Source organism: Sinocyclocheilus rhinocerous, unplaced genomic scaffold (assembly GCF_001515625.1).
Source record: "Sinocyclocheilus rhinocerous isolate Xijiao unplaced genomic scaffold, SAMN03320098_v1.1 scaffold1585, whole genome shotgun sequence".
NCBI lineage: Eukaryota > Metazoa > Chordata > Actinopteri > Cypriniformes > Cyprinidae > Sinocyclocheilus > Sinocyclocheilus rhinocerous.
Window position 1 is genome coordinate 121,832 of NW_015642871.1, and position 13,424 is coordinate 135,255.

The 13,424-nt window shown below is 35.9% G+C and overlaps 1 protein-coding gene across 2 annotated transcripts; it reads right to left on the bottom strand.

Moving 5' to 3' along the window:
- Positions 1–3,170: 3,170 nt before the first annotated feature.
- Positions 3,171–12,596, bottom strand: fez2a (fasciculation and elongation protein zeta 2a). Of its 2 annotated transcripts, XM_016574237.1 has the most exons (9): positions 12,272–12,596; positions 11,586–11,694; positions 11,385–11,501; positions 10,737–10,869; positions 10,417–10,667; positions 7,282–7,362; positions 6,782–6,857; positions 6,612–6,677; positions 3,365–3,454 (listed from the first exon to the last, which is right to left on the bottom strand). In XM_016574237.1, the coding sequence occupies exons 1-9, from the start codon at positions 12,568–12,570 to the stop codon at positions 3,438–3,440; spliced, it is 1,149 nt and encodes a 382-aa protein (XP_016429723.1). In that variant the 5' UTR covers positions 12,571–12,596; the 3' UTR covers positions 3,365–3,437. The 2 variants fall into 2 exon arrangements, with proteins under 2 accessions (XP_016429724.1, XP_016429723.1); XM_016574238.1 differs by lacking the exon at positions 7,282–7,362 and having other exon boundaries at positions 3,171–3,437.
- Between the last annotated feature and the right edge of the window lie 828 nt (positions 12,597–13,424).

Genomic DNA, 13,424 nt, shown 5'->3' on the forward strand with positions numbered 1-13,424 from the left:
AAAACGGCTTAACGATAGTTTTGTTTCTTACAAACATGCAGCTTTTGTCTTCTCAAGACATTAATTACACAAGCTTCAGTCTGGATCCAACCCTTAAAAGTTCTGAGATGACCAAACACCTGAGAAGAGATGATGCCAACCCTGAAACAACATACAGAACTACCACATTTTGCTATAAGTTTGATTGCAACATATAATCATTGCTGTTAATAGTGTTCATCGTCTGCTTGATTACGTCATTAACTGATTTTTACCGGACATTTCTGACACTTGACATAGTCACCACTGATAAGCTACTACTAAATATATTGTAGAAACGGAATTTCCTGTAAAGCTGCTTTGCAACGATTTGTATCGTGAAAAGCGCTATACAAATAAACTTGAACTGAATTGAATTAACTGATGGACTGGAGTGATGTGGATTACTTGTGGATTATTGTGATGTTTTTATCAGCTGTTTGGACTCTCATTCTGACGGCACCCATTCACTGCAGAGCATCCATTGATGAGCAAGTGATGCAATGACACATTTCTCCAAATCTGATGAAGAAACAAACTCAGCTACATCTTGGATAGCCTGAGTCCTGAGTCCTGGGTGAACGATTAATTTAACAGACACACAAGCAGATCGTACATTCAAACACTGGCACGGTAACACAATCTCACCAGCATGTAGATTTATTCATTTGTTTAAGGCTCAATGTGTCTCAAGTCATGAAGATACGCTCCGATCTGTCTGTTTCACTCAGGCCGGATGGCTGGTCAGTTCCGTGCATAGATTCAAACACACAACCGTAACAGCAAAATCACTGGAGTAAAGCTCAGTTGGATGCGAGTGAATAGATGTTTAGTTATGTAAGGCATTATCAGCTGATTCACTCACTGGAGTTCAATCAATCTGAGCAAAACAACACACGTTTAAAAGAACAGTAAGTGCACACGTTACAGGACAACTAATCAATCCTTAGGATTGGAACTACAACACCCCATGATGAGATGACAGTAATACAGCATGCTTTACATCAGCGCTTCTCAGCTGGGTTTGCTTCAGGACCAGGACTATAACCACCAAAGACGGTAAGTCCTCCCCAATGATTAGAAATGGCCAAATTGTCACCCTAATAATGTAAATTCTTGCACTGATCTGCTGCTCTCCATTACACAGTGCTGTTTGTTGTTAGGATGACAAAAAGGTTTTAAAATGACTGCAATGGCCAATCAAATCAAAGTAGGCGGGGCCTAACAGTTCACAGACGCAGAGAGGTACCAAACATTTAATATTTTAACTGTTTTACGATAGAAATGTTAAACAACAGTAATATTCAGGGATACAAACTACTCAACTTTTTTTTTGTAAATATGGCCATTTTGAATTGAAAATATGGTATCATTTACATGATTAATGTACTTCCTAACTGAATGTGACGGGACAAGAAACGTTGTGTTTTCAACATATTAGGCATACAAATAATAGTGCATGTGTTTAAAATATTATTTGCAAATAGTTCAAACTGAACAACTAGAATTAGACCCAGAATTCACATATTCTATTTTTTCATGTTTTATTATAAAAATAAAATTGCTCGCTCTCAATGTTCAAGACATGGTTAGAGAGAAGATTTGACACACACACACATATATATACAAACCCAATTCCAAAAAAGTTGGGACACTGTACAAATTGTGAGTAAAAAAGGAATGGAATAATTTACAAATCTCATAAACTTATATTTTATTCACAATAGAATATAGATAACATATCTGAAACAGAAACATCGTCAGAAGCATCTTACCTGGGCTAAGGAGAAAAACAACTGGACTGTTGCTTAATGCTCCAAAGTCCTCTTTTGAGATAAAAGTAAATTTTGCATTTCATTTGGAAATCAAGGTCTGAAGTCTGGAGGAAGACTGGAGAGGCACAGAATCCAAGCTGCTTGAAGTCCAGTGTGAAGTTTCTGAAGTTAGTGATGATTTGGGGTGCCGCGACGTCTGCTGGTGTTGGTCCATTGTGTTTTATCAAGTCCAAAGTCAATGCAGCCGTCTACACCATGAGATTTTGGAGCACTTTATGCTTCCATCTGCTGACAAGCTTTATGGAGATGCTGATTTCCTTTTCCAGCAGGACTTTAGCACCTGCCCACAGTGCCAAAACCACTTCCAAGTGGTTTGCTGACCATGATATTACTGTGCTTGATTGGCCAGCCAACATGCCTGACCTGAACCCCATATGGAATCTATGGGATACTGATGCTGGAGTTTGTGTTAACGGAGCCCCGACCAAGTATTGAGTGCAGAAATGAACTTGAACTTTTCTGTTTTGCAAATCCTTTTTTTTTTTTTATTGATCTTAGGAAATATACTAATATTGTAGATACTGGATTTTTGACTTTCATGAGCTGCAAGCTCTAATCATCAAAATTAAAACTTCCAACTTTTGAAATGTTTTACTTTACATGTAATGAATCTGGAATATATGAAAGTTTCACTTTTTTAAGTTACACAAAAAAAGGCACTTTTTCACGATATTCAATTTTTTTGAGATGCACCTGTACTGTGTGTGTATATATATATATATTATATAGCGCCAACAATGTCAAATTATTAATGATATGAGCAAAAGTGTCACATATAGTGTGTCTAAGTTACATTATTTGTATGCCATTTTAATTACTTTTTATTGATTTATACTATTATTATTATTATTTAGTATTTATTAGAACAGGCCTGCAGATCAATTTTGGGGTTGTGACCCACCAGTTGAGAACCACTGATTTAGATCATACAGTACGTGGATAAACTGCTGCTTACCATGGGATGGTAATAACTTTACTAACCCACATCTCTCTCTGACGGGACTCGCGCTGCATTAGTATATTAATACTGTCCACCTTATTTTTACTGTAGGAACGGATGCAGCCATTTATAACTTGAATGTGTGAGGCTTCCGGTGTCATTCATGTCCTGCTATTTTAGCCCTTAAAGCAGTCTAGTATGATGCTTGATTTCAAACTGGTATTTGTTATCATATTATTTAAATTTATTATCACAGTCTTAAATACACTGGATTGTAGTGCAAATAGTTTTACTGTTTACTGCATGTTGTTATTCTTGTATATACAGTGGTTACCTAATGAATCAGAAGTCTCACACATTCACAGAAATGACCTTACTAAGCTGCACAATAAGGTGGACATTTAACACTGAGACAAGTCCTACAGTCCAGATCTGGATTTTTCCTCCAGTCACTGAACACACAAACCTACAAACACTGAATACTGCAAACTTGCCATGTGCGGTAAAACATGCAAAATACAGACCATCACATCAGTACAGAAGAACTGAGTCCTGCAGCTGAAGTCGAACACATCATGCAGTGAGAAATCTGAGTAACACAGTGAGTAACTCCCTCCAGGGACGCTGCAGAGACAAGTCTCTCTCTAGGTGGGACAGAGCACTGTGAAAGAGAAATCATGATCAAAATCATCAGATGAGTGTCTGCTTATATGTTATAGTAAAGGGAGAAACTAAAGGAGATTTTCTGAAGAATCTTAAAGGGATAGTTCACCCAAAAATGAAAATTCTGTCATTAATTACTCACCCTCATGTTGTTCTAAACCCGTAAGACCTTCGTTCATCTTCGGAACACAAATTAAGATATTTTTGATGCATTCTGACAGCTCTCTGACCCTCCCATAGACAGCAAAGTAATTACCACGATCAAGGTCCAGAAACGTCCAAAAATAACGACTTTATTCAACAATTCGTCTCCTCCGCGTCACCCTAGCGCCATTTTGGAGAGTATCAGCTGGACGTAAAAAGCGTATGCTGTTCTGTGTCAGCCGCACCACACGGATACGTTGTTTTCGTTCAAATCAAAGCGTAAACAATGTCGAAAAATTATCCGCGTGACGCAGCTGACACAGAATATCATACGCTGTTTGCATTCAGTGGATACTCTCCAAAATGGCGCTAGGGTGACGCGGAGGAGACGAATTGTTGAATAAAGTCGTTATTTTTGTTTTCTTTGCGCACAAAAAGTATTCTCGTGGCTTCGTAAAATTACGGTTGAACCCCTGATGTCACATGGATTATTTTACCGATCTCCTTGCTACGTTTCTGGACACTTGATCGTGATAATTGCTGTCTATGGGAGGGTCAGAGAGCTGTCAGAATTCATCAAAAATATCTTATTTTGTGAAAAAAAAGCTTTTGCTGTTGAACTTTTGCATGGAGTCTTCAGAAATTCTCCTTCTACATTACTGGTTGAAAGTTTAGAATAATTGGAATAAAATGTTTTTGAAAGAAGACTCCTCTGCTCACCAAGGCTGCATTTATTTGATTAAAAATGCAGTAAAAACAGTAATATTGTGAAATATTCGTACAATTTAAAATAGCTGTTTTCTATGTGAATATATGTTAAAATGTAATTGATTGCTGTGATCAAAGCTGAATTGATGCTGAAAATTCATCTTTACATCACAGCTATAAATTACATTTACAATATAGTAACACAGAATACAGTTATTTTAAATAGTAATAATACTTCACAATATTACTGTATTTTTGATTAAAAAATGCAGTCTTGGTGAGAAGAAGAGACTTCTTATGAACAGTAGTGCATATACAAGTCATACACATTACATGAGGGTGAGTAAATAATAACAGAATTCACAATTCTTTTCTTTAGACATGTGTTGGGCCACTAAAAAGAGACTAAACTGAATCACTCAGCAGTGAATGCTATCTGTTGCTATAGTAACGGCAGGGAGACACATTATATAGCAAACACAGGCACAGTGTGATCTAAATGCTCATCATATTACTCATTAACTACACCTCTTACAAACCTCACAGCAACAGAAGAGAAGATGCCATGCAGACAGTGAACAGCTTAAATGTGAGCAGAGCAAAATAATTCTACATTAAGGGGACTTTTCATGATGATTAGTTAGGGTGTCAATTAAGTTTGCCTTTGCAAACAGTACAACACGATCACTATTTATTACCATTCAGAATTAAATTGAGAGCAAACAGGATGCAGAATTGTAATCTGTCAAATCTCTAAATTTAGAGATATATATCCATAAAGTTTCCGTTATGGAATAAAAAAAACGACATTTCATCTCACAATGCTGACTTTCTTTCTTTAACATCTCAGAATTGCGAGTTTATGTCTTGCGATCGAAAGTTATAAACTCATAGTTGTGAGTTAACATCTCGCAATTCTGACTTTTTTCTCCGAATTTTAAGTTATATCTCGCAATTTTGAGTTGTAAACTCAATTGTGCTAACATCAACAATTAACAAATGCAACTCTGTATCTCGCAATTTCGACTTTTAAACGTGCGATTGCGCGTTTGCATCTCACAATTCTGAGAAAAAAAACCTTTGAACTGCGAGAAAGCCTAAACTCACAAATTTTTAAGAATAAAAGTTAGAACTGTGAGATTAAAAGTTATAATTACGTTACAATTTTTTGTCCTGTGGTGGAACCACGAAAAATCTACAGAAATAATGTAATTAAAATAAACTTCTAAAGCTATTCCACTAACTCTACATAACCACTTTTTGAACATACTTTTTAATAAATTATTTTATAATACTGAAGTGTCATGTTAAACAAAACTGGCTTTGCAGACACTGAAAAATGAGCGCCTTTTCCACTGTGAACACATCAGTTTTGTTTTGTTGCTATGTTACAAATTATTTTACACTTAAATTTTTGCTCTCTTTCATGAAAAACTCATTATATCCATATATCTCACCGGCACAGGGACACCTTCACACAATTAATGCACTGTGGGATTTTCTGTTATATATTTAGCATTCTGATGTCAATAAAGTTATCTGAATGCAGTGTATGGCAATATCACACGTATGGCGTGTTGTAAAACTTGCATTGAACTAATAAAACTTCTCACATTTCTTAAAATTAAAATTTCTTTCTGCCAATCCAATTCAACATCCTGTTCCTTGTGACCAATTCGATTTCAATTCAAACTCATTAACTGAAAGAAAGCCAAAATAGTGCTGCAGGGATGATGTTTTTTTTTTGTTTTTTTTTATGTTTAATGCCTTAAAGGGATAGTTCACCCCAAAATGAAAATTTGATGTTTATCTGCTTACCCCCAGGGCATGGGGTGAACTATCCCTTTAAATTCATCACAGTAAACAGATCAACTCTAGTCGCTTTCACAGCCTCATTGTGTTTGTTGTCACACTCTAAACTATTCTAACTCCAACTTTCAGGAAAAATATTTTATTTAAAATAAAGACAGAAAGACTAATGGTGGTGACGCTGAAGTCATGTGACCAATAGTGGTTGGTTTATAGCCTATGTTTAGCTTTTTACTTCTGCTGACTGTATTAAGGTTTTGAAATTCATCAAAGTTGCATTCATTTGTGAAGATTATCATGATGAACTAAACATGTAAGAATCATTAACTTTTGTTAGTCACAGATCTTATTTACTGCAATATTCCAAAATCCTACTGGGTTTTGTCGGGTGAATCAGGGTGATGTGAACTTAGGGTTTGGCCTACAAAAACATGTCATCAATGCAGCACTCTATTCTTAAATAGTATGCATTCGGTTCGTTGTACTGCTGTTACCTTTGAGGATGTAGTCTGTGAGGAGGCTTGGGACTTTATCGCTGTCATCTCTCATGGCTTCTAAAACTGTAGGAAAGCACATGTCATGATTTAAAGTACGTGCATGCTACTAACAACCTGCGGCAGAAAAAAACAGGGTATTCATGTTAAATAAAAGCACTTTCTCTCACTTTTGGTAAAAATCTGAAGGTCTTGGAGTGACGGTGGTCCGTCTTTTCTCTCGTAAGGGATGACTGTTGTTACATACTGAATAAAAGCACAGATGAGAGGAGTTGGACATGCCAGACAGACATGGGATCGGTCTCAAAACATCTGCACAGTCTTGGAAAATCTACTTAGAACTTGTTTAAAATGTACAATCTCTTTATATACATTTCTGCAATCACAGTAGTATTTTGTGATGCAACAACAATGAAGATGTATATATATATGTATATATATATATATACAATGTAAGATCTCTTTTAGGGTGGCCACATTAAACCTGAACAGATACATTTACATGAAATACAACTAAGTAACCTGATTGACAGAACGCCTATAATGGCCAAAAAGATCAAGTGGTATCCAGCTGGCAAGGTTTCTGCAGATACTGTATTAGATGTGAATTTTAGGAGCAGATTCGACACTCCCAGAAGAGCAGAAAAGAGAAAGCCAGAGATATAGGCACCTGTTTCTCCCCGCGCACATTGCCAAAAGTGTGGCGAAAGCCGTTCTGAATGGCAGAAGAGATTCCCTCCATGCTGAAGCGCTACAGGCACAGAACAGAAGAGAGAGAGCGGGACAGAAAGAACAGAATGAAAGAGAAATCAAATCACATCAGCTACAGCAAGAGGTATCTGAGGAAGAAGAAAGAGCTCGTCAAAAACCTGGAAAAGATGTGTTTCCAGACCAGCAGCCACTTGTGATTGGATTTTGTCAAAGTGGGTTTGGGTTGTGATGGGCATCGACATATAAACACTGAACAACACACATACATAGAGCTCATCAAATACAGTATGGTAAACTAAAGCTCAAACATGCTCAAGCGCGGTTGAGATTCTTTACCATTTTTGATGAGCTCTATGTATGTGTGTTGATGTTTATATGTGAATGAAAACCTAAATTAAATCTGTTCAGAGGACTTGGATTAAACTGCTCGATTCATGCCTTACATTTTCTATGTCTTGCTGCAGCTTGACAATTTTGCTTGCATGGACTTTAATGAGTGGATGAGAAATGATAAGAAAATATAAAAAATGGCTTCTCTTGTGTTCTCTAGATAAGTCTTATGGGTTTGAACTTACCCTTTAAAGTCTGCATGAAGTTATGAACGACTTAACTACAATAGTTTGACATATTTCCAAGTGGGGCTTTTTGAAAAAAAAATAAAATAAAATAATAATAATAAAATAAAATAATAAATGGGACTTGATTTTCTCAAATTGCAAACATTTTTATTACAAGATTTCTGAAATGATAGGTTTAAATATGCAAATCAGGCACTATATATTTAAATACGCACTAATTTACATACATTACCTGAACAGAAATCTGGATAAAGCCAGGTTTAAAAAATCCTCTTTTATTTTGCTGACATATTAGAGTTATGTTTTTACAGAGGGGATTTTGGAAAAATGTTGACAATATTTTCTAATTCATGGAGTCATAAAAAGAGATTTCCTCATTTTATAACTCTATAAATCCGAAAATACATCCAGAAAATCAACATGTTTTTAGAAATAAAATGTATAAATCATGTAAATGATATATGAACAAACAAAATCTATATAGGAATAAAACTGTAAAAACTGGTGTTATTTAAGTGCTACTGAAAAGGAGAAACAACTCAAACGGCCTTTAAAGATCTGCTTTGTAATTCAAATATCTGGATGCAAATTGATAAATAATTTGTTCAATAAGATAAACAAATAAATTGTTCAATAAGATAAACACTTCGCCCAAGAATAGTTCACCCAAAAATGAACATTCTGTCATCATTTACTCACCAAACAGATGATGGTCCCCATTCACTTCCATAATTTGGAAAAAAAATATTATGGAAGTCATTGGGGACCAGAAACTGTTTGGTAACCAACATTCTTCAAAATATCTTAAATGTTCAACAAAAGAAAGAAAATTCATACGGGTTTGGAACAACTTGAGGGAGAGTAAATGATGACAGAATTTTCTTTTTTGAATGAATTATCCCTTTAAAAGTGTATTTTGGATGTTTCAAAAATCTCAAAAGTGACCAGTATAAAAAAAATAAAATAAAATAAAATAATAAATGGGACTTGATTTTCTCAAATTGCAAACATTTTTATTACAAGATTTCTGAAATGATAGGTTTAAATATGCAAATCAGGCACTATATATTTAAATACGCACTAATTTACATACATTACCTGAACAGAAATCTGGATAAAGCCAGGTTTAAAAAATCCTCTTTTATTTTGCTGACATATTAGAGTTATGTTTTTACAGAGGGGATTTTGGAAAAATGTTGACAATATTTTCTAATTCATGGAGTCATAAAAAGAGATTTCCTCATTTTATAACTCTATAAATCCGAAAATACATCCAGAAAATCAACATGTTTTTAGAAATAAAATGTATAAATCATGTAAATGATATATGAACAAACAAAATCTATATAGGAATAAAACTGTAAAAACTGGTGTTATTTAAGTGCTACTGAAAAGGAGAAACAACTCAAACGGCCTTTAAAGATCTGCTTTGTAATTCAAATATCTGGATGCAAATTGATAAATAATTTGTTCAATAAGATAAACAAATAAATTGTTCAATAAGATAAACACTTCGCCCAAGAATAGTTCACCCAAAAATGAACATTCTGTCATCATTTACTCACCAAACAGATGATGGTCCCCATTCACTTCCATAATTTGGAAAAAAAATATTATGGAAGTCATTGGGGACCAGAAACTGTTTGGTAACCAACATTCTTCAAAATATCTTAAATGTTCAACAAAAGAAAGAAAATTCATACGGGTTTGGAACAACTTGAGGGAGAGTAAATGATGACAGAATTTTCTTTTTTGAATGAATTATCCCTTTAAAAGTGTATTTTGGATGTTTCAAAAATCTCAAAAGTGACCAGTGCATGAAAAAGCAATAGTTTTTCCTGGAGTGACTTGTCTTAAGAAAACAAATAGGGTCAATTTTATCCTAAATAAAAGTTTTTGTTTACATAATATATGTGTGTGTACTGTGTATATTTATTATGTATATATAAATACACACACATACAGCATATATTTTGAAAATATTTACATGTATATATTTTAGGGATGCACCGAAATGAAAATACGTGATGCAGCACAAAACAGTCTCTCGCTGTCGGTGCTTCGTGCTTGTAATGATTCCTGCGTCTTTCTCTGATAGTTTTAAATACTTTCACACTGCCGACATGTTTGCTGAATTAGTGCGTGCCTCTATTTCATCGCGTTAGTCATTGTTCGGTACATATTATTCGGCCTTTTCGCTTATTCGGCCGAACACCAAAAGATAATTTTTTTGCTATTTTCGCCCGAATAATTTCAGTTGCCGAACATTCGGTGCATCCCTAATACATTTATATTCATATAATTTATATCAAATATATTTAATATATAAACATAACATATTTTTCTTAAATATATACATGCATGTGTGTGTATTTATATATACATGATAAATATACACACATATATTATGTAAACAAAAAACGTTTATTTTGGATACGATTAATCGCGATTAATCGTTTGGCAGCACTAATAAAAACACAAATACTTCCGCTAAACATCCCAATCTAGCGACTCACAGAAGACGGCAGCCTCTCTGATGCAGACGCGCTCTTCACTTTCCTCTTCTTTTTCAGCATCTCTCGGTGGACCTTCTGCCGGTTCTGTACGTCTATGAGAACCGCGATGAAGCTGTTCTTCACCTCCTTCTCAAACTCCAGCTCATCTCTGATGGCCAGCTGCTGGATGAGCTCCTCTGAATACCTGCGTATGGCCGTCTCCACATCCTCCAGCTCATCGTTCAGCTCCAGCGCAGACATCAGCCTCACTCCTGCACAGACAGCACACCTCAGACACGCCTCCACAGCCCTACACCTGACCTCCAGAGGGACGTACTCACGCTCCTCGGAGATCTGGCTGCTGTGAGACCTCTGTGTCTTCTGAGAGATGAGCGAGAGCTCTGAGTGTGGAGCGATCCGCGCCGATTCCATCTCTGGGGAGTCCTGCATGAGCTCCTCTAGCTCCTCAATCACCTAAAGATGCATTCAGATTTGAACAAAAACACAGTAAAAAAAGTTCAATTGTGAAATATTATTGCAACTTAAAATAACTGTATATGAATATCATTTAAAATGTGATGTATAGCAAAGCAGAATTTTCAGTATCCATTACTCAAGTCTTTAAAATAGGTTTAATCATTTTATTTAAAGGTGACATATCATGAAAATCTGACTTTTCCAGGTTTTAAACATCATTAATGTTTTTACTGTCACTTTGCGTCCTTGATAAATAAAAGTATTAATTTATAAGTATTAAAAGAAATAATAAAAGTATTCATGTATTTTTCTTGTACTATTCTAATGTTTGTTTGTAATGTTCAATTGACGTTCATTTCTCAAAAGTAAAGTGTCCATGAGCTATGGAAAGGCGCTGTATGAATTATACATTTCAAAGGTCTGGGGTCAGTATTTGCTTGGCCAATTGTTTCCTGGTTCTTTTGATCGTACAGCTCTTTGATTGTTTGTGAGGAGTGAGGTTGGGTCCTCACCTGTTCAGCAGTGAGCAGCGGCTCCTCGTTGATGCAGGACACGATGATGGAGTGCATGTCCATCTGCTCCCTCAGGTCCTCGTCATCAGACAGGTCCAGGTTCACACTCTCCATCCGCTGAAGGACCGAGACAGAGGAAGAGTTACTGCGGGGCTGAATGCCGTCACTGTCAGTGGACACAGGCTCGAGACTGAGACTCACAGCTCTGTCCTCAATGCTCAGCGCTGAGAGGTGAAGTGAGCGAGCTTTAGACTGACTCCAGTCCACCGGCATCACACTGCCATAGCTATCTGTGAGAGCCTCCCAGATCCTGCATGAGCAAAACCCCATTCACACACAGAAGACACAAAGAGCCAATAACCCTTCAAGTGCATGTAGATATAGAATGTTTTCAAACTTATTCACAATGGCTAATTTTTTACATTTGGTCAAAAAACTGTAATTTTAGAACAGTAACTTTACTGTACACTTGTATACCTTTTTACACTTTCATAATTTGAAGTGCGTTCACTTCAGCAATAATCTGCTCATCATGTACCTTGTATAAACTATTACTGTACAACTGTTTCAGTTCTGCTTCATGATGAATACTGCTTGTATATATGAGACACAGTAAACAACATCCACAGTCACGTGACTGGAATTCTTCACGGCACGCTGACATAATAATCACACTCTTGGCTATCAGCAAGGTATCATCTGCGCACATTTTACAAGATGAACCATGATACATTTGATTTTATTCCATTCCAGCATCCTGTCATGACTCACGCGCTCATTAGACGCCGTTACTATGCGCTTGCAGAATGTCTCCAATGGTCCACTGATGAAAATAACAACCATGATGATGCACATTAATACACTGATGCAGGCTTTTCTTTACTTACTCATCGCATTTCAGGGTCGTATCCTCATTTATCGGCGTCAATAGATTTATTGCGTCCGGTTTAGTGTTTACATTTTGGAAGCATAATTGTAACTTCTCGTCGAAGTGTGTGATCATGTCCTCTGTGTAAGGGCTCGTCTCAAACGCGAGCTCTGTGACAGAAACCCCATCCAGCAGCAGCGACATCTCTTCAGCGTTCACTCGAACCCGCTCCAGATGAATATTGCGTCCCGTTCCGCTCTTGAATGCGTTAAAATCGTGCCACTCATCGTCATCTCGCCGCGCTGAAGGCTCCGCCATAACTGCAACTGGAGAGATGTGCTCGGTACCGACGAACCCTACTACGGCGAAAACACAGCTCATGAATATTAATTAGAACATACTTGCGCTGCGTAGAAACCTTTCGAGTCCAGTAGCGTAAACTAATTAATATTCATGAAGTTCAGTCAACGTATGCTTTGCAGCCAAAGTTAAACCAAACCCACTTGATGGTATAATAATAATAATAATAATAATAATATCTCTGGTTAAACCCGTTGAATCAACCACGCGTTGCGTAATTAATATTAATGAGCGAAGCCTTCACCATAGTAAGATTGTAGGCACGTTAATCATACCGTTGTTAAGTATTTGATGAATTGGAATATATAAATAGCTGTAATATCAATGTATGCAATTTATAATGCAACGAGACATTTTACTTGTATAAACATGAATATTTTGTGGTTTTTGTAATAATAATTAATATTAATTATATTTCAAATATGAAAAAAATAATAAAAATGTGTCAAATAAATAGCTATTTTTAAATAGATAGTTTTTGTACCACAATGAAAATAAAAATATGAATGCCTAAAACTATCCATAATTTAGAATGATTAAAATGGTGTTTATTATAAATGTTTGAATTTATCATATTTATGCGATCAAATAATAATAATAAAAAAAAGTTAAATCTTGCATTTTCTGTTTGGAAATACTAGTTTTATGTTTTAGACAGAAGTGGCTAGAAGGGATAGCGATGTCCGATTCATGAATGAACTTTTCTATTGAGTCGAATCTTTTCAATGAACTGGTTCACAAAAACTGTTAACAGAACTGACCTAAATGACTCATGAGTCGCTTTGAATCAGACTGAGTAGTTCTCGAACAGT

Bases quoted from the DNA above. Each gene is read 5' to 3' on its own strand.
- fez2a (XM_016574237.1), bottom strand. From the start codon at position 12,570: ATGGCGGAGCCTTCAGCGCGGCGAGATGACGATGAGTGGCACGATTTT. The intron at 10,870-11,384 runs GTGAGGACCCAA...ATGCATCTTTAG, and splicing joins CGCTGCTCACTGCTGAACAG to GTGATTGAGGAGCTAGAGGA. The intron at 7,363-10,416 runs GTGAGTCGCTAG...CTGTGCCTGTAG, and splicing joins CAGAGAGGCTGCCGTCTTCT to CGCTTCAGCATGGAGGGAAT.